This window comes from Coregonus clupeaformis, chromosome 21, assembly GCF_020615455.1.
Source record: "Coregonus clupeaformis isolate EN_2021a chromosome 21, ASM2061545v1, whole genome shotgun sequence".
In the NCBI taxonomy this organism is placed as follows: domain Eukaryota; kingdom Metazoa; phylum Chordata; class Actinopteri; order Salmoniformes; family Salmonidae; genus Coregonus; species Coregonus clupeaformis.
The window spans coordinates 27,000,252-27,022,712 of record NC_059212.1 but is presented as its reverse complement, the minus strand read 5'-3'; the positions used below and the strand labels follow the sequence as shown (position 1 = coordinate 27,022,712).

General features: G+C 43.0%; 1 protein-coding gene across 1 annotated transcript in view; it reads left to right on the top strand.

Annotated features, from left to right (window-relative positions):
* The first annotated feature begins 5,317 nt into the window (after positions 1–5,317).
* Positions 5,318–22,461, top strand: part of LOC121535161 (partitioning defective 3 homolog) — a 222,031-nt gene continuing 204,887 nt past the window's right edge. The window contains 1 exon segment of the mRNA XM_041841940.2: positions 5,318–5,689. Within this exon segment, the coding sequence (XP_041697874.2) occupies positions 5,570–5,689 (120 nt within the window). The 5' untranslated portion in view covers positions 5,318–5,569.

Sequence of the window (22,461 nt, the reverse complement as noted above, 5' to 3'; positions counted from 1 at the left end):
GTTGCTTAAATTCAAAACTTAACATCGGCCGGTTGAATATAGACAGTGGTGCAGTCTGGACATTCCACACAATGTAGGGCTATTTATTTGCTGCAAAATTTCACTTCACGTTAATCATTGAAGTTTGAGAGCCTGTGTATAATCGTAGGCTTCGTGGGACACGACCCCCTCATCAAATGACACTTTACATTTACATTTTAGTCATTTAGCAGACGCACTTATCCAGAGCGACTTACAGTTAGTGAATACTTTTTAATTATTTTTTAATTTTTTTATACTGGCCCCCCAATGGGAATTGAACCCACAACCCTGGCGTTGCAAACGCCATGCTCTATCAACTGAGCTACATCCCTGCCGGCCATTCCCTCCCCTACCCTGGACGACGCTGGGCCAATTGTGCGCAGCCCATGAGTCTCCCGGTCGCGGCCGGCTGCGACAGAGCCTGGATTCGAACCAGGATCTCTAGTGGCACAGTTAGCACTGCGATGCAGTGCCTTAGACCACTGCGCCACTCAGGAGCTATGAATTTCTATCGGATGGTGTTTGGTGTTTGCATGTTTAGGTAAAAAGACAAATAATGTCCCATTTAGAACACTGACAAGTAAAGAGCAATATATATATATATAATTCTCAATCTGATTAGGTGGGCCTGGCACCCCAGTGGGTGGCCCACCCGTGCCTACGCCGCTGACCCGTTTGTTAGCTAAGTTTAATGAAATGATCAAATGTGACCTGCGAATCAGTGATCACTTTTTAGCTCCAGTAATGGACACTCATTGACACTGAGGGCCACCATCTATCTGGTGGCATTTTTGCCAGGTGAGGACATACTTTCCACACCAAGCCAGCGAATACCTAAGTCTTTACAGTAGCACCCTCCCTAATAAATAGAAGCTTCCCAAATGGCACCCTATTCGCTATATAGGTAATAGGTTGCCATTTGGGATACAGACATTGAATGGGTTAAGACACATAAATTGATTGAATATTGGACAAGGTCTCTCAGGTCCCTTTCAAGTGTTTGTGTGTAGAGGGGTTGCATGGCTTCCAAACCAATTCCTAAAACTCTGCAGACCATAGCTTTGCTTCTGTCCCCTCATCCACCTTTACCACTCCCTTCCTGCCTGGGGAGATGGAGAAAGCATCCCAAATGGCACCCTATTCCCTATATAGTGCACTACTTTTGACCATGGGCCCTGGTGAGTGTCGTGAATATGGTGCCGTTTGGTACACCGACAGAGAAGTGTCCAGATGGTGAGTCACCAGCAATAGCAGGGGGACAACAGGGGGTAACAAGACCTTCACTTGACAGCTCTTATCAGGAAATTAGGGTGAATGATTACTTTATACAATTTAGATGATTTAATTTGCATTTTAGTCATTTAGCAGACACGTTATTTTTTTCAGAGCAACTTACATTCAACTAAAGGGAAAACAACCACATATCACAGTTATTGCAAGTAGAACCTTCTTCAAAAAAGCCCTTATCAACAGAATCAGTGCCAGGAAAGTTGTCCTCATTTAGCCCACACTCCTTTCTAAATCTGGTTCCGGCAAAAGGCATGATGCTTCAGTACCGAGGCATGGACAGTGCTTAGACTTACACCTTATGGAACAGCGGGGACTGTGAAGCAACACAAACATAGGCACAGACACATGCATACACACACATGATAACATACGCTCTATACACACACTTACACATGGATTTTGTGTTGTAGATATGTGGTAGTGGAGTAGGGGCCTGAGGGCACACACTTAGTGTGCTGTGAAATCTGTTATGAATGTATTGTAATGTTTTTTTTAAATGTATAACTGCCTTCATTTTGCTGTACCCTAGGAAGAGTAGCTGCTGCCTTGGTAGCAGCTAATGGGGATCCATAATAAATACAAATACAAATATAAATATAGTCACTGTCCATGCCTCTGTACTGAGGAAGTACAGTCACTGCTTGAAATGCCCCCACCTGTGCCATCAAATGTCTAGCTTATTGCTGGCTAAGGTGTTGTCAAGAGGACAGCCATGTATGTTTGAGATAGAATCCAATAATGAACACCAGTGTAAACTGTTGAGGAAGGAAGCAGTATACTGTTGTTAAACAAGCAGTGTGATGTCCTTTACATTTGACCTCCCATAAAGATTGTAATTTGTGTCTGTAAGGAGGATTAAGCCTTAAATGATGATGAGTTGGGTTGCCCGGTGCCCAAGCTGGCTGAATGCATCCCAAATAGGGTGCCATTTGGGACACACAGTGTTATGAGCTTGTTGTGATGGAGATGTCAAGTCGCTATACAGCCCATCAGACCCTCTGGCACTGGGAGAGAATCCACGATTGAGTCAGGCTGCTGTTTGAACATGCTCAGAGAGAATTTGCCTTCATATTGAGATGTCATCACAAACTTGCTGATGCCAATTTTAAACGTCCCTTTTTTCTAGTGTTCACGTCATGTCTTGTTATTGTTATCTCACAGGGATACTTCTCATAAATCACAAAATGTAGGCTGTGCTCTGGCTAGTAGCTACCTTGAGAGTAAATATGATGCAGATTTTTGTTCAGGTCATGCAAATAAAATAAAATTGTATTTGTCACATGCACTGAAAACAACAGTGAAATGCAGTTTTAACCAACAATGCAGTTAAGAAAAATAAGTGTAAAAAATGATAATAATTAAAAAGCAGCAGTAAAATAAAAGTACCAGGGAGGATGAGGGGTTGACCCTAGAAACACCTGGATAAGAGACGTCCAGGCTGAGAGGACCAGAGAGGCCCCAACTGAAAAAAACATAGCCCAAACTGAGTGAGATGGAGGACATACATCAATGGCCTATGCTCCTTACAGGTTAAATCAAGTCAAGTACAGTACCTAAGTATTCCACAAGGTGTCACCTAATAACTGCATGTTGACATTGCAATAAGAACAGTAATTAACTGAACATTCAAGATTTGAATGTTATTGACAGTTATTACACATCTGTCAGACCAACATTATATAATATATGTATAATATCCCATTAAGATATAATGATAAAGCATATTTAAAGGTAATTTTAAAGCATTTACACCAACTGGCCTTGATCAAGATCTTCTATCAGGTGTTCAATGTTGATACATATTTATTGAAATATAACCACAGGAACAGTATGCAAGAATACAAACATTTGAATAATCCCTTTTGGTACCCTTCTCCAGATCTGTGCCGACACAATCCTGTCTCGGAGCTCTATAGACAATTCCTTCGACTCCATGACTTGGTTTTTGCTCTGACATGTACTGTCAACTGTGGGACCTTATATAGACAGGTGTGTGCCTTTCCAAATCATGGCCAATCAATTGAATTTACCACAGGTGGACTACAATTTTGTTGTAGAAACAAAAACGTCTAAACCTGTTTTTAGCTTTGGCATTATTGGGTATTGTGTGTAGATTGATGAGGGGGAAATTAATTTAATCCATTTTAGAATAAGGCTGTAACGTAACAACATGTGGGAAAGTAAAGTAGTCTGAATACTTTCTGAATGCACTGTACATAATTTACATACAGTACATACACCATTGACATGATTTACACACAGAGAAGCCAGCTCTGACAGATCACCTGAGAGGCCCAGCTCATGAGCTCCATCATCAGCAGATTGCAAATTAGAATGGAAAATGAATGTGTTTATGCAACAAATGTTACTGCATTGAATCGTATCGCGTCGAACTGAATCGCATGGATTCGTTCTTTAATCAAACCGAATCGTTTCAAACTACAACGTATCGTTCTTGTACGTATCAAAGCCCATGTATCTAGACACGTATCTAGAAACACATTTCTGTTTGTACTGTAAGTCCATGAACCTATGTTAGGAAAAGTTACAATATAATATAGATTGGTTTCCTTCCTTATATCTTGTGTGACTCGCCCATAAGCTCAGACCTTTAGGGCAGTAAGATACACTGATCAATCATGGGGCATAGGACTGTAGAAAAAAAGCCATGTAAGCTACATAGTAGTTGGTACACAACTTGACTGGTATTCAGTATCTCTTTGGTGTTCTGCCTTAGAGCTCATGCTTTTGGGGCAGTACTGTTCATTGGGCACAGGCCCATATAAAAAAAGCACAAATGGTCCTCTGTAGCTCAATTGGTAGAGCATGGCGCTTGTAACGCCAGGGTAGTGGGGTAGATCCCCTGGACCACCCATACGTAAAAATGTATGCACACATGACTGTAAGTCGCTTTGGATAAAAGCGTCTGCTAAATGGCATATTATTTATTATTTTAAAGGGGTTGCATCCCAAATAGCAACATTCCCAAATAGCAACCTATTCTCATTATGTGGTCCTCTGTAGCTCAGCTGGTAGAGCACGGCGCTTGTAACGCCAAGGTAGTGGGTTCGATCCCCGGGACCCCCCATACACAAAAAAATTATGAACGCATGACTGTAAGTCGCTTTGGATAAAAGCGTCTGCTAAATATTATTATTATTATAGTGCACTACATTTGACCAGGGCCCTATGCGAATAGGGTGCCATCTGGGACACATCCATGGTGAGAGCAGGATCCTCACACACATAGTCATGTTCTGAAGAACTGGTCTATGTGTCAAGGCAGTTGTTTCACAAGCTTCACATATGGATTTACTCTGGTTTTCATTGGGGCTTGGTTTCAGTTTTAGGGCAGGGCACTAGAACAAAGCACCAAAATAGCATTGGGCAGGTGGAGATCAAGGTTCTGTAGCCAGAACATGTCCTTGAGACTGCTGTTATTCAATAATAATAATAATACACTATATTTGTAAGTGCTGGGCATCTTTGTTAAAGTTGGATTTCTCAAAATAGGCCTACACATCTTTTTGAGATTTAAGCAGGCAGCTTTTCTATTTAAATTGACTTTCATGTTGCAGAACCTCTCTCTCTCTCTCTCTCTCTCTCTCTCTCTCTCTCTCTCTCTCTCTCTCTCTCTCTCTCTCTCTCTCTCTCTCTCTCTCTCTCTCTCTCTCACACACACACACAATTATAGTACTTTCATTAGATGGAGACAAGTTATCAGAAATAAATGGCTTGGAACATTCCTTTGAAGTGATATATAAAACAATATAATTCAATATTATTGGATGCCAAAATTATAACAATAAAATTAATTGGTGAGATTTTGGAGTGATTGGTGACAGGGTTATCTTTCCATAACGAATATTGGCAAAATCTCATAATTTTTAGAAATCACCAAATTATTTACGCAAGAATGGGTGCAATGCTTGCCTTGCCCGCGCGCGCTATATATCACCTTCGACAGTTCCAAAATTGACCAGCGTGTGGAGGCGGTTCCCCAAGCTCCGGGTGGGTCTCTTTCTCCATGCTCTAGTCTAGCCTGGGAACGTCGAAACAGAGGGAGAAAGATTTAACAGGTGGTCAGAAATACAAGCTAACAGTGTCGTCCCTGGAGATAAGGTGAAAGATCGTTCGGTCTCATCTATTTTTAAGGATACAAGAACTAAAGAAACTTAATGTTTCGGCTGACTTTCAAAGGGAGAATTTATCCTCGGTTTTCCTCCGAATCTGGGCAAGAATTATCGGATATTAAACTATGAAAGTGACGGTGTGTTTTGGAAGGACTAGGGTGGTGGTACCGTGCGGAGATGGAAATATCAAAGTCCATACTCTCATCCAGCAAGCCGTCATGAGATACAAAAAAGCCATTGCAAAGGTAAGTCGCTGTTACTTTGGATCACGCGTTTGTTTCAAGTGTTACACAGCGGATTGGAATGCCTGGAGTGTCACACATTTGTAACAGCGATGAAAGGGAAATATACATCAAAGATTCTAAACGGAAACAATGCATTTCGCTATAAATTCGGGGAGTTGTTGATGATGTATCGCCATAACTGGTCGAGTCCTCTTCTGCAAACCCCACGAAAAACTTACTTTTGGACTTCACCCTTTACCTACCAAAGTGCATGGAGAGATAGCACATAACGCTACCTTTTTAGTAGTTAACTACCGATCTAATTGGGATATAAGATGCAAACCTATTTAGGTAGTCTAGAAGTAGAGGATAAGGATGCTAGCTAACTAGCTAGCTAACAATCCGAGATTTGATTCCCTGAGAGTTGTTAGCTAGCTGAGTGTTTGCTAGCTAGCTAGTTAGCACCAGCAAGCTGCAGGATGGCATTCTAGGTTTTTGAAATGGGGTGCTAGATAAAAAGCATAACGTTTCGTATCGATTTTATACCTATTGGATATATCTAGCCTACATTTTCACCGCCACCCGTTTCTCTTTGTTCCCCTTACTAATTAGCCTATTATGTTGGTATAGTTGGCTAAGAAGCTGTAGCTTGCTAGGCTATCAGTCAAGGAAGAAAGCTTCAAACAAATAGTAACGTTATATATTCGGGATGTGCATCTTTCCTTTTCAAGACGATTCGATACGTGTCTAGATACATGGGCTTTGATACTTACAAGAACGATACGTTGTAGTTTGAAACGATTCGGTTTGATTAAAGAACGAATCCATGCGATTCGGTTCCTCGATGCGATACGATTCAATGCAGTAACATTTGTTGCATAAACACATTCATTTTCCATTCAAAATTAAAATCTGCTGATGATGGAGCTCATGAGCTGGGCCTCTCAGATGGATCTGTCAGAGCTGGCTTCTCTGTGTGTAGATGATGTCAATGGTGTATGTAAATTATGTACAGTGCATTCAGAAAGTATTCAGACTACTTCACTTTCCCACATTTTGTTACCTTACAGCCTTATTCTAAAATTGGTTAAATTAATTTCCCCCTCATCAATCAACACACAATACCCCATAATGACAAAACGAAAACAAATTTAGACATGTTTGTTTCTACAACTTGATTGGAGTCCACCTGTGGTAAATTCAATTGATTGGCCATGATTTGGAAAGGCACACACCTGTCAATATAAGGTCCCACAGTTGACAGTGCATGTCAGAGTAAAAACCAAGCCATGGGGTTGAAGGAATTGTCCGTAGAGCTCCGAGACAGGATTGTGTCGGCACAGATCTTGGGAAGGGTACCAAAACATTTCTGCAGCATTGAAGGTCCCCAAGAACACAGTTGCCTCCATCATTCTTAAATGGAAAAAGTTTGGAATTATCAGAACTCTTCCTAGAGCTGGCCGCCGGCCAAACTGAGCAATCGGGGGAGAAGGGCCTTGGTCAGGGAGTTGACCAAGAACCTGATGGTCACTCTGACAGAGCTCCAGAGTTCCTCTGTGAGATGGGAGATCCTTCCAGAAGGACACCCATCTCTGCAGCACTCCACCAATCAGGCCTTTGTGGTAGAATGGCCAGATGGAAGCCACTCCTTACTACATGATAGCCCGCTTGGAGTTTGCCAAAAGGCACCCACATGACTCTGACCATGAGAAACAAGATTCTCTGATTTGATGAAACCAAGATTGAACTATTTGGCCTGAATGCCAAGCGTCACGTCTGGAGGAAACCAGGCATCGCTCATCACCTGGCCAATACCATCCCTAATGTGAAGCATGATGGTGGCAGCATCATGCTGTGGGGATGTTTTTCAGTGGCAGGGAGACTAGTCAGGATCGAGGGAAAGATGAACGGAGCCAAGACAACGCAGGAGTGGCTTCGGGACAAGTCTCTGAATGTCCTTGAGTGGCCCAGCCAGAGCCCGGACTTGAACCCGATCGAACAGCTCTGGAGAGACGTGGAAATAGCTGTGTAGCGACGCTCCCCGTCCAATCTGACAGAGCTTGAGAGGATCTGCAGAGAAGAAAGGGAGAAACCCGCCAAATACAGGGGTGCCAAGCTTGTAGCGTCATACCCAAGAAGACTTGAGGCTGTAATCGCTGCCAAAGGTGCTTTTAACAAAGTACTGAGTAAAGGGTCTGAATACTTTACTACTACTAATTTATCAATATTTCTTGTTTACAAAATAGCTTTGGATTTCACCGCCATCTCAAAATCGAATGGTTTTGACCATTTTAGCATTTGCATGCTGAAGGTGCCGTGCAGATGTGCGAGATCAGGAACAGGCTGCCTACCCCGCGTTGGTCAGTGCGCGAAGCTGGGCACAGTGCGCAGTTTGACTAAGCTACTGATATTCCCTAGGGTTGTTCCGAATGTAAAATGACTTTTAGATCAATGACTGTCAACACAGTTACATGCTTAGTTCAACACTGAAGGAGAGGACGCATCAGCTGTCTCAAAATATTAGGTATTTTCAGAAGGTAGAAAGAAAGTAATATGAGCAAAAAAAATAGTGAATCGCCGATTCGTAACCGATGCATGCTACATTTGGATCTGTTTTGGGTCCGTGGACTGATGCAGTCCTATCTAAAACATTTAAATCAGGACCAATGTGTATCAGTGAATGCTTAAATCCCTAATATCTATCTTATCGGCCACTCACTCACAACCCAAATGAAAAATGAAACCTATAGAATGATGCATGGTTGAACTTCAGGATGGTTCTTGCCTTTGTTTTCATTCTGTCTCAAGTGTTTGAACTGGTAGTGAAGAAGCTTAGTTGGGCCGCAGGCATTTTGAGTGCAATAAGCCCTGTAGGATGGAGAGGGAAACTGCAGGTGCCCTCCATTGAAACTAGTTCAATGAGGACCCTTGTTTATGTTTGTTTGAAGACAAAAGTTCATGTCTGGATAAATGGTACAGTTGACTATTATATTGTGCAATTTCTTAGCATATGATGGTTGTACTGGCGTGCCTGGACAGCTGAGAGTCGGATAACAGGTTAAATTTGATTGCCCAGATGCCAAGTTGTTGATACAGTAGCAGGCTATTTGATTCTCTTCCACAGAATGTTCATTTTCCCTCTCAGACAGGAGGAGGCGAGCAGAAACGTTGTGTTTTTGAATGTGGCTGCAGGGTGCAGACCATTTTGCAGTGCTTAAGACATTTATTTATATTTAGTGGTTAAGAGCGTTGGGCCAGTAAGGTCACTGGTTTGAATCCCTGAGACAACTAGATGAAAAATGGTTGATGTACCCTTGAGCAAGGCACTTAACCCTAATTGCTCCTGTAAGTCGCTCTGGATAAGAGCGTCTGCTTAATGACAAAAATGTCAAATGTAATGTAAAGCAACAATATGTCACTTTTTGGGTGACCTGACCAAATTCACATAGAAATGTGAGTTATAGATCTGTCATTATCATTGAAAACAAGTCTATGAAGCAGTAGATTTGTTCTATGTGCGCTTTTTCTATGCTGCCGATCTTACATTTTTAGTTTTTGCGTCTTTTGGTTTTGTACACCAGTTTCAAACAGCTGAATATACAATATTTTTGGTTATGGAAAATATATTTCACAGTGGTTTAGATGGTGCAATGATTCTCTACACAATGACTGCTTGTTTTGTCACATAAACTGAAATTAGGCGAAGTATTAGAATTTTTGCAACCAGGAAATGGCAGAGCAATTTCTGCATATTGCACCTTTTTTTTTGAAAGTCATTAATTGACAACAAACTTGATTACATTGATATTTGAGCTACAGGACCATGAGAATTCCATTAATAAATCATGCATGGCACAGCATTGTGTGGATGAGCAGTCTCATTTGTTTGAATGTTAGTAACCCAGCTGACATTGTGCAGTGCATGTCCTTTCAATTATTCAGTGAGGTCTGACAGTGGCACCCTGGAGAAAAATTGGCCTATTCCTATCCTGAGGCTGTGACTGGGAGGCAGACTGGTGGAGCATATCTGGGGGATTTTGCCTACACTTAGCCTTTTCTATATCAATATAATCCTGCATATTAATGACTTTCTAGAGTGTTTGTGTCAGTGTAGTTAACACATTGGTTAAAGTTTTTTATTTTGCCCTCCCATAGAAATTCTGTGATCATTGGTCTTACCAAACTGACAATCAATGCAATGGGAAGAAACTGACGATAATCGTAACATGCATACAAGCCTAGCTAAGCAGCAGACCTGATGGCAGGGAGTGAAAAGTGGGGAAATACTGTCTGTTCTCAAGCTGAGAGTGAATTGGGCTTCTAGGGTGGAAATGAGGCCCAAAATCAAAGACTCATTATGTATCCATTGTGCTTTGATCTAAAAACCCAGAGCTCCCTGTGAACTTCTCACACACAGCAGAAAATAAACCCACTTTAGTAGTTTAGTATATAGTTAGTTATTGTTGCTCCCGACCCATGCAAATTTAGTTTGATTCTAGAGCAGTTTAATGTCAAGTGACCGTGTCACAAAACTCTTTGGTCACAGAGGTTGGCACCCAAATGGCACCATATTCCCTATGTAGTGCACTCAAAAGTAGTCCAGTATGAAGGGAATAGGGTGCCATTTTGAACAGAGTCTTAATAGTGGTCTGGATTTAGCTTAGTTTGGGTGTTCCTGCACCGGTCTACCGTCTAGGACCCCCTCTGGTGACTTCCCTGTCATTATAGTGGGATGCTTCTGGCAGAGAGAAAAACACCAGGCCTTAATTCACCTCATAACTCAATAGATATGTCCCAAATTGCACACTATTACCTACAGAGGGGGAAAAAAGTATTTAGTCAGCCACCAATTGTGCAAGTTCTCCCACTTACAAAGATGAGAGAGGCCTGTAATTTTCATCATAGGTACACGTCAACTATGACAGACAAAATGAGAAAAAAAATTTTCCAGAAAATCACATTGTAGGATTTTTAATGAATTTATTTGCAAATTATGGTGGAAAATAAGTATTTGGTCAATAACAAAAGTTTCTCAATACTTTGTTATATACTCTTTGTTGGCAATGACACAGGTCAAACATTTTCTGTAAGTCTTCACAAGGTTTTCACACACTGTTGCTGGTATTTTGGCCCATTCCTCCATGCTGATCTCCTCTAGAGCAGTGATGTTTTGGGGCTGTCGCTGGGCAACACGGACTTTCAACTCCCTCCAAAGATTTTCTATGGGGTTGAGATCTGGAGACTGGCTAGGCCACTCCAGGACCTTGAAATGCTTCTTGCGAAGCCACTCCTTCGTTGCCCGGGCAGTGAGTTTGGGATCATTGTCATGCTGAAAGACCCAGCCACGTTTCATCTTCAATGCCCTTGCTGATGGAAGGAGGTTTTCACTCAAAATCTCACGATACATGGCCCCATTAATTCTTTCCTTTACACGGATCAGTCGTCCTGGTCCCTTTGCAGAAAAACAGCCCCAAAGCATGATGTTTCCACCCCCATGCTTCACAGTAGGTATGGTGTTCTTTGGATGCAACTCAGCATTCTTTGTCCTCCAAACACGACGAGTTGAGTTTTTACCAAAAAAGTTCTATTTTGGTTTCATCTGACCATATGACATTCTCCCAATCCTCTTCTGGATCATCCAAATGCACTCTAGCAAACTTCAGACGGGCCTGGACATTTACTGGCTTAAGCAGGGGGACACGTCTGGCACTGCATGATTTGAGTCCCTGGCGGCGTAGTGTGTTACTGATGGTAGGCTTTGTTACATTGGTCCCAGCTCTCTGCAGGTCATTCAATAGGTCCCCCCGTGTGGTTCTGGGATTTTTGCTCACCGTTCTTGTGATCATTTTGACCCCACGGGGTGAGATCTTGCGTGGAGCCCCAGATCGAGGGAGATTATCAGTGGTCTTCTATGTCTTCCATTTCCTAATAATTGCTCCCACAGTTGATTTCTTCAAACCAAGCTGCTTACCTATTGCAGATTCAGTCTTCCCAGCCTGGTGCAGGTCTACAATTTTGTTTCTGGTGTCCTTTGACAGCTCTTTGGTCTTGGCCATAGTGGAGTTTGGAGTGTGACTGTTTGAGGTTGTGGACAGGTGTCTTTTATACTGATAACAAGTTCAAACAGGTGCCATTAATACAGGTAACGAGTGGAGGACAGAGGAGCCTCTTAAAGAAGAAGTTACAGGTCTGTGAGAGCCAGAAATCTTGCTTGTTTGCAGGTGACCAAATACTTATTTTCCACCATAATTTGCAAATAAATTCATTAAAAATCCTACAATGTGATTTTTTGGAATATTTTTTCTCAATTTGTCTGTCATAGTTGATGTGTACTTATGATGAAAATTACAGGCCTCTCTCATATTTTTAAGTGGGAGAACTTGCACAATTGGTGGCTGACTAAATACTTTTTCCCCCACTGTATATAGGGCCCATCAAAAGAAGTGCGGTTTATATAGGGAATAGGGTTCCATTTCGGACACAACCCAGGCCTCAATTCACCTCATAAGAAGAAATGGTGTTGACAGAATGGCATTGCTTTTCTTGGCAACTTTTTCTTTTTGTCCTGTTGTTCTTGAACAACATCCTCAGAAACCATATGTTGTTTAGATGGAATATTACTGCTTATGACAAGACTAACGATCAAGTAGCCTATATTGAGTATGACATCCATGGATTGGAACTTTTGACTGCGTTGTTTCAAATCCTGATGTGACATGTAGTCTATTAGGCCTAGTATTAGGGTACAGGAGAAACGCTCAACCCACTTGTTGACAGCGTTTTCTTTTCATTGTCCATAATGGGTGTTAAAGGATGAAAGATGTCCGCCTCCCTCCTGTCCTTAATAAAACATATAGGCCTACTCGATATTGTGTCATCTCAATTCTTATGAGTTATTTTTGGTTTGACTGATAGCCTAATTATTGCTACCACCAAAAGGGATAGGTTCCATTTGATGGGCTTGCCCAAGGATATCATTTAATTTCAATTAAACAAATTATTTTAATTGGTGTGTAACTGCCTTTGATCTGATCTGCAATGCCTCAGGATGGGCACGTGATTGTGAGAAGAAAGTTGTTGCTCTGGTCATGTGCATCACACACTGTCCTGCACCACTTAGAAAATGTCCTATGATCAGTGTCTATGCAGTCATTCCAATCAACATTCAAACAAGACTATCCAGGGCAATGGCTCAGTTATGGACTTGTTCTTATGTTCAAAAGGACAACCTCCAAATACCGTAGAGACATTATGGTCATCACTTCCTACAGTACACAATGTGATATGTGTCCATAGAATGTTGCTAGCCTTGGTACCAGTCTGTTGGTGTTATCTTACCACTCCTTTTCATGCCAAACAAACATCAAATAAAATGGTGCATGGAGTGGCACGATGCCACAATTACTGGTACCCAGGCTAGAATGTTGCACATTTAGCTGCTGAACTGTTTGATCTCTGTGTCACAGCAGGGCTGTGTGAGACAGTGGATTGGCTTCCTGCTCCAAAAACGGGCACAATGCTGGATTAAAAGCTTGTGTGATTATGTGTGATGATCCCTGTGGCAATGACTGTGACCTTGGCTGAGTCCCAAATGGCACCTTATGCCCTATTTAGTGCAATGCTTTTGACCAGAGCCCATATGGGCCCAGACCAAAAGTAGTGCTCTAGAAAGGGAATAGGGAGCCATTTGGGACTCAGCCCTTGACCACAGGCTCTCTGTGGAGTCAATCACTGATGCATGACTTTGGCAAGGCATTCTCTGAATAGTTTCCACCGTATTTCTTATACCAGTGACAGAAGTTCCTTTTTAACTCCATGAAGGAAAGTGCGCAAGCATCAGTGAGGTGGAAGTTGGGTTTCAAATCATTACTTTATTGCTCTAAAAATGATCTATGTGATGTTTAAAATATTTGATTGCAGGGCATTTTGAATAGCCTAGTAGGTTTTGAATCCATATCGATTTTTCACCGGTTCCCTGCTGCATGCAAGGTACTTACATACGTTTCCAGCTTTTAAAAACATGACGTGTTAATGAAAAGGCCACCTGTGCGTTAGTTAGGTCTCTGTGAAGGAGAATGAACATGGTGTGTAGTCATTAGTGGACCAGCAGCAGCTGTTCAGGGCTGTGGCCCAAATGGCACCCTATTCCCTTTATAGTGCACTACTTTTGACCAAAGACCTATGGGCCCTGGTCAAACGCAGTGCGTTATATAGGGAATAGGCTGCCATTTGGGACACAACCTAGGCATCCTAATGGAGAGGGAGATGTGATTTGTACTGATGTGAGGCATGAGCCACAGCCAGCATCACAGTTTAGTGCTGCCTGCCCTGAGAGGCATTGCTCATACTTCATATCTGTGTTCAAAAATACAATAATCTAGCTGAACTTTAGGCATGTGCTATTAAAATGGACATTTACATACGTTTGTTCTCCTAGAGCCTTAATCTAGGATCAGGTCCCCCTTCTTATTCATTCTGATTTAAAAGGCACAATTAATCCTAGATCAGCACTCCTCCTCTGAGACGATTTATGAATACAGGCCCTGATTTAAACCATTTCTGACTGCCATTGATGGGAAATGGCCATGCTACAGGAAGTGACCCAGTAGTAGTAGGGATTAGTAGGTCTACTCCAGGAGAGGGCATCTGTAAGAGAGCGCTCGTGGCCTCTTGGAACCTAGTTAACCGGAAGCTAAGTCATAACACTTCATGACATAGTGCGTAAGTGGTTTACAGAGTGCTATGCAAACAGATTACTTGAAACCCTGGCAGAGATCCAGTCAGCTGAGTTTTTGCACCATCCATGGCCGCCAAGCCCGCCATGTGTGAATCAAGCCTAGTTGCATAGCTACATATGGTCCATGGCCCAATGAGGGCTCCATGGGAAACAAAACAGGCCAATGGGTGGCATATCATTTCATGTGTGCCCATGTCTAGCTGACGGCACACCAGTGGTGGCTGGTAGCACTTTAAATCTGATGACTGCTCATGGTTTCCGTGAGTTGCATACCGTTCCATTCATTACATTCCAGTCATTTACTATGATGACCCTCCCCTCACCAGCCACCACTACGGGACACTTATAACACTTTACAAGGCATTGTCTTGGGATGGGATGTAAGCCTCGTTTTTGGTTGAAGTTTCATTTTTTCCACGGCTGAGAAGCTCTACCTTTTTTAGGTCTTCTTCCATAAACTGAGGAAGAGCTTTTATGATATCTGCTCCCTGCTTTGCTCTCAGAGTTTATTGCATATCTTTGTCCACCTTTGTCAGAAGCAGAACTTTCTTGCACGTGGTTGGGTGCTCAGCTCCAGACGCTCTGACCGAGTTTATTTAAGAACAAGGTTCTTCAGGAGCCTCCACAGAAGTGTGTTTGTAGAAAGCCATGGGTGTGTTCCTGAAGCTGGTGGACTGTTTGGCGGAACTCTGGCAAGCAGAATACGGCCATTGTAGAAGCTGAAGCAACTCCCAAGCCGGGTTATTTGGTCTCCTTGAAGCACTAGCAGTGGTATTTCTTTCTGAGTGTTTCTAGTTCTTCATCAATAATCAATGTCTAGGATTGGCCATTGGTGTTGGAACTGATCTTCTTGCTGACAAGACGTCTTCATGTTGAGGTTATAAAGAAATGTAGGCTAAGTTCAGGTTGAATTTGTTAAGAGGATTATTGTGATTCAAGCCTCAAGAACATTCAAATATTTCCGGAACATTTCGATAGTTATCCTGAGGGAGCCAAGTATAACTGGATAGCGGCAGCAGACGGTACCCTATACCCATTAGACTCTGGTCAAAAGTAGTTCACTACGTAGGGAATAGGGAGCCACTTGGGATTCAGACACATTTCTCCCAGAATTCACCAGAAACTTGGTTGAATATTGTGTCAATGAGACTATTCTTATGAACAATGCATACAGTTGGACTCTACTTGTGTCTGGGGTAACATTAAGCCAGTTTACTATGTAACTAAACCAGGTGTCAGTTTGGCTTGGTGGATATGGCGTGTAGGACCATAATGAAAATATTGAGGACCACAATGGAAATACAGTGAGGGGAAAAAAGTATTTGATCCCCATGCTGATTTTGTATGTTTGCCCACTGACAAATAAATGATCAGTCTATAATTTTAATGGTAGGTTTATTTGAACAGTGAGAGACAGAATAACAACAAAAAAATCCAGAAAAACGCATGTCAAAAATGTTATAAATTGATTTGCATATTATAAGTAAGTATTTGACCCCCTCTCAATCAGATAGATTTCTGGCTCCCAGGTGTCTTTTTATACAGGTAACAAGCTGAGATTAGGAGCACACTCTTAAAGGGAGTGCTCCTAATTTCAGCTTGTTACCTGTATAAAAGACACCTGTCCACAGAAGCAATCAATCAATCAGATTCCAAACTCTCCACCATGGCCAAGACCAAAGAGCTCTCCAAGGATGTCAGGGACAAGATTGTAGACCGAGACAAGATTGTAGACCTACACAAGGCTGGAATGGGCTACAAGACAATCGCTAAGCAGCTTGGTGAGAAGGTGACAACAGTTGGTGCGATTATTCGCAAATGGAAGAAACACAAAATAACTGTCAATCTCCCTCGGCCTGGGGCTCCATGCAAGATCTCACCTCGTGGAGTTGCAATGATCATGAGAACGGTGAGGAATCAGCCCAGAACTACACGGGAGGATGTTGTCAATGATCTCAAGGCAGCTGGGACCATAGTCACCAAGAAAACAATTGGTAACACACTACGCCGTGAAGGACTGAAATCCTGCAGCGCCCTCAAGGTCCCCCTGCTCAATCAATCAATCAATCAATTTTATTTTATATAGCCCTTCTTACATCAGCTAATATCTCGAAGTGCTGTACAGAAACCCAGCCTAAAACCCCAAACAGCTAGTAATGCAGGTGTAGAAGCACGGTGGCTAGGAAAAACTCCCTAGAAAGGCAAAACCTAGGAAGAAACCTAGAGAGGAACCAGGCTATGAGGGGTGGCCAGTCCTCTTCTGGCTGTGCCGGGTGGAGATTATAACAGAACCATGCCAAGATGTTCAAAAATGTTCATAAGTGACAAGCATGGTCAAATAATAATCAGGAATAAATCTCAGTTGGCTTTTCATAGCCGATCATTAGAGTTTAAAACAGCAGGTCTGGGACAGGTAGGGGTTCCATAACCGCAGGCAGAACAGTTTAAACTGGAATAGCAGCAAGGCCAGGCGGACTGGGGACAGCAAGGAGTCACCACGGCCGGTAGTCCCGACGTATGGTCCTAGGGCTCAGGTCTCTCAGTTGGCTTTTCATAGCCGATCATTTAGAGTTGAAAACAGCAGGTCTGGGACAGGTAGGGGTTTCGTAGCCGCAGGCAGAACAGTTGAAACTGGAATAGCAGCAAGGCCAGGCGGACTGGGGACAGCAAGGTGTCATCATGCCCGGTAGTCCTGACGTATGGTCCTAGGGCTCAGGTTCTCAGAGAGAAAGAGAGAACGAGAGAATTAGAGAGAGCATACTTAAATTCACACAGGACACTGGATAAGACAGGAGAAGTACTCCAGGTATAACCAACTAACCCCAGCCCCCCGACACATAAACTACTGCAGCATAAATACTGGAGGCTGAGACAGGAGCGGTCCGGGAGACACTGTGGCCCCATCCGAAGAAACCCCGGACAGGGCCAAACAGGAAGGATATAACCCCACCCACTCCGCCAAAGCACAGCCCCCGCACCACTAGAGGGATATCCCCAACCACCAACTTACAATCCTGAGACAAGGCCGAGTATAGCCCACAGAGGTCTCCACCACAGCACAAACCAAGGGGGGGGCGCCAACCCAGACAGGAAGATCACGTCAGTAACTCAACCCACTCAAGTGACGCACCCCTCCCAGGGACGGCATGAAAGAGCACCAGCAAGCCAGTGACTCAGCCCCTGCAAGAAAGCACATATACAGGGCCGTCTGAAGTTTGCCAATGAACATCTGAATGATTCAGAGGAGAACTGGGTGAAAGTGTTGTGGTCAGATGAGACCAAAATCGAGCTCTTTGGCATCAACTCAACTCGCCGTGTTTGGAGGAGGAGGAATGCTGCCTATGACCCCAAGAACACCATCCCCACCGTCAAACATGGAGGTGGAAACATTATGCTTTGGGGGTGTTTTTCTGATAAGGGGACAGGACAACTTCACCGCATCAAAGGGACAATGGACGGGGCCATGCACCGTCAAATCTTGGGTGAGAACCTCCTTCCCTCGGCCAGGGCATTGAAAATGGGTCGTGGATGGGTATTCCAGCATGACAATGACCCAAAACACACGGCCAAGGCAACAAAGGAGTGGCTCAAGAAGAAGCACATTAAGGTCCTGGAGTGGCCTAGCCAGTCTCCAGACCTTAATCCCATAGAAAATCTGTGGAGGGAGCTGAAGGTTCGAGTTGCCAAACGTCAGCCTCGAAACCTTAATGACTTGGAGAAGATCTGCAAAGAGGAGTGGAACAAAATCCCTCCTGAGATGTGTGCAAACCTGGTGGCCAACTACAAGAAACGTCTGACCTCTGTGATTGCCAACAAGGGTTTTGCCACCAAGTACTAAGTCATGTTTTGCAGAGGGGTCAAATACTTATTTCCCTCCATTAAAATGCAAATCAATTTATAACATTTTTGACATGCGCTTTTCTTGATTTTTTTGTTGTTATTCTGTCTCGTCTCTCACTGTTCAAATAAACCTACCATTAAAATTATAGACTGATCATGTCTTTGTCAGTGGGCAAACGTACAAAATCAGTAGGGGATCAAATACTTTTTTCCCTCACTGTATCGAGGATAATTTTTTTATTATCCTCGATAATGTTAGTACTGTTGCTAGGCTGGAGCAGCCTTCTATGTAGGCAACTATTCATTATTAAATAAATCAAAACATTTTGTTCCCCAGCTCCATAAATATGTCCCAAACGACACCTTATTTTTTTATATAGTGCGCTGCTTTTGACTATAGTCTTATGGGCCCTGGTCAAAAGTAGAACGATATGTATAGGGAATAGGATGCCATTTGGGATGGAACCCATCTCTGGTTTTGTTCCCCCAGTTCCGTTAATGTGTTCTTCAGAAGCATGTCTCTGTGGGGATGCTGGCCTGTTCTGAGCTCTCCATAACCGAAAACCCTCTCTGAAATGTCAAGGCCTGTGTGTGGAACACCGAGCACAGGGAGAGGATTGTCTCAGAGGAATGTCTGGCCATTGAATAAACATCTCCCCATGGCTCAGATGTACTTTACAAAAGACTCCACTCAACAAAAATCAGACTCATGAGTTTTGATTGTTTCCATTAAATACCCTTTAGAGACTTCTTGCACAGACATCTGGTCAAAAGTAGTGCACTATATAGGGAATAGGGTGCCATTTGGGACGCAGAAAAGTTGTCTACTATATATAGCAGGAGATCGACTACAGATCGCTCCACCCCGACAGATACTTGATTATTGGCCTTTTGGGCAGAGCAGCAGAGGCATGGTCTGTATCCCAAACGGTACCCTATTCCCTAAATACTACTTTTGACCAGAGCCCTATGATCCCTAATCAAATGTAACACAATATAAAGGGAATAGGGTGCTTTGTGGGACGTAGCCATGGGGATTTGAGCTTTGGTTCCCTGGGGACTGCACCTCTGAGGTTGAGGCAAGACTGCATTTATTAAAGCATAACCTAACCCAGACATCTGAACAAAACCACAAATGCATGTTGATATCTGTTAACTTGGAGGGATTTGATTAAGATCCTTATTTCTTTAGGACATCTTTCAGGGTGTGCTGTGACTGGCCGGGCTGCAATTCTGATGTCAGACTCGGAGCGAGTGAGTGCACAACAGATCAGGTCCACCCTTTCCATATTATCTTATTCATTAGGATTTAAAAGGCAAACTGATTCTAGATCAGCACTCCTACTCTGAGACGTTAGATACATACGACCTCAAATGTCCTCATCAGACCAGAACAGAGCTCTGTTATTGGTTGCCCTCCCATGAGACATGCTGTGTGAAGCATATGCTGTAGAACAGGAAAAGCTGCTCTCGCACTGTTTGACCAGACGATGATGTAAGAGTGCATCATCTTCCCACTGTACCATGCCGCAAAGCTGCCAGAAAACCAGCTGCCAGCAATGCTTCCTGAGAGCCTTTCTGCTCTTCTCTCTGCAGCCAACTTTTTTTCTTGTATACACTCTGGCGCCATCTTTGTTTGTTTGTAAATTGTGCTCCTGTAAACATATCTGTACACTTAAACCCACTAACGAGGGTTTGATGTGATTGCTATGCCAGAATTCTGAGCGAAGCAGAGACTGAGTCTAGAGACTGTAGTAAAATGTACTGCATGCTAGTAAACCTTCATACAGCATCATCCAATTGACCATTTTTGCATGGGCCACCCACATCACTGATGGACATAATATATTTCCTGTGTTTCCCCTATTTATAAATTTTTTGCAACGGTCGTGGAAGCGGGGAGGTTGGGGCTTGCAGGGTTGGGGGTGCAGAGGGGTCAAATTAAATCACTCTGGAATTGTGACAGAGAGAAAAGTGCTGAGAGAGAATTTTGCAGTGTCAAGCTAATTTCCTGCAGTTCTACGCATTTTGCCATTGTTAATTCCGTCCCGCCATGCCAAAAATAGTCCTATATTCTTTGTTTTTACAATTTTCGATTCTCACTGACTGTCTAGCTTTAATTTAGGTGATTTTGTAGTTCTCAAATATTATATTATTTCAAAATATGTAGGTCATTTATCTTTTCTACATACTTTTTGTCTGGTTTTAGTCATTTAAGTTTACACTGAACACGTTTTTCCATCCCTACAATGCATTTCTGGTGTGGCGGCAACAATTTAGCAGCGGCGGTGCTGATTCGAGCACTGCTAGCTGTTTGGCTGAAAGCTGTGGTATATCAGACTGTATACCTTGGGTATGACACAAAAAAAAAATTTGTACTGTTCTAATTATGTTGGTAACCAGTTTATACTGGCAATAAGGCATCTCTGGGGTTTGTGGTATATGGCCAATATGCCACAACTAAGGGCTGTATCCAGGCAATCCGCTTCGCACCTAAGAACCGCCCTTAGCCGTGGTATATTTAAGCAATAAGGCCCGAGGGCGGCTGCGTTGTTCAGTAGCTCAAAGTTGAGGTTTTGGTAGAGAAGCAGGGGACAGATTGGGTATTGTGGAGCAGGGAGCTCTCTGTATTGGCATGCACTGGAGTGCTCTTTAGTCAGTGCTGAGGAAGTGCTCTATGCCAGCTGAGGAATCGGAGGCGTGGCCCTCAGCCCTGGTCTGTGTGAAGTGTTAACCAAGCCTCAGCCTCGGACTCCTGCCTGCCCGCCTCTCCTCCTGACATGATCAGACAGGATAATGACCTGGTATGGCGTGATAATAGGCGCTGTTTAACCTCCTGTGGGTGGAAGGAGGAGGTGGGCTGCCAAACAAGAAACAATCACACCGAAGTGGCATTTTAGAGGCGCTTGTGTGTTTGGAATCACTTTTATCAGCTTGTGATCAGAATATTGATAGTTTAGTTGAAAGCAAATCTCCGGTAGTGATTTGTTGCATTTGTATTATATCTTCGTGTTGTCTAAGGCTTGTTGTTGGTGAATGCAGTCCAAAGAGAAACGTGGGAGGATATGCAAAGGACATTGGATTTCTCATTGAGCTAAGTTGAGAGGAACATCTTCAGCAGTGAAGTAGTGTCCCCAGACCAGACTGGAAAAGGATCCTTAGTCTGTCCTTGAAGCTCCCACAGATCACTTTGACCTCGATGGATTATACAGAGGTACATGGCAGAATGTCAACTCAGTCATTCCATCCAACCTTTTTATGCACGTAAAGTACATGTCAGATCAAAAGGTAACGACAGGCCTGATGGAAACAGAACATTAGTCGACAAAACAAAATACACTAGACAAAGTGGGATCTTTTTGTGTTGTTAAAATTAATTATGTGAGAAATGTTGGTGGAATCTCTTATGCGCAAATATTTATATAATAACCATCATATCGAAGTAAACTTGGAGTCACGCGATGACGTGTGGTCCTCCCCACTACGACTCGTCGCGAAAGTATGCAGTTTATTAGGCTAAGATGAAATAAGTGATGAACTTCACAGGGTGGTTAAAGTGCAAGCCGATGAGCTTGATGCTCTTTTCCAATAAATATAGAGGGTCTTATTCTGGTGGCATGATCATCATGGCTAGAGCGCACATGCCAAGACCAGAGTGGGCACACGCACTATATAATGAAAAACAATTTTTGAGAGAACCATCAGAGTTGAAAATGCGATGGAAACTAATTTCAATGTGTATGAGTTGAATTGCCCATCTATAATGAGACCTGCATAAATGTGTTCATTTACCCCCTCAATTCAACTCGTTCACTATTACATACTTGCACACTGCAATAGTCTACCTTCGGCGTATCAGTGTTTCATAAAGAAATGACGTTAGATTCACAAGCCTTTTCAACTGTCTGTACCACAAGCAAATGTGTGCAACAACACACTCGTAACATTATTCATAGCATGGAAATACTCTCATGGCCACCAAGAAGAACAATGCACCAGATCACAGTTCTGGGGTTTGACCTCTGGTTTGTCACTGTGATCCCCTTCTAGAAAGCCCCTGTAGCTACTGCTGTAGTCTGGAGCCCATTAGCTTCTCTGAGTAAATCATTCCTTCACTTTCAAGTTCAGAGGGAAAGCCTCTCTCTGCCAAGCATTCACTGAACAGTGTCTTCTTCGAAAATAGAAATGCCCTTTTTATTTATTTTGATTAATTGGC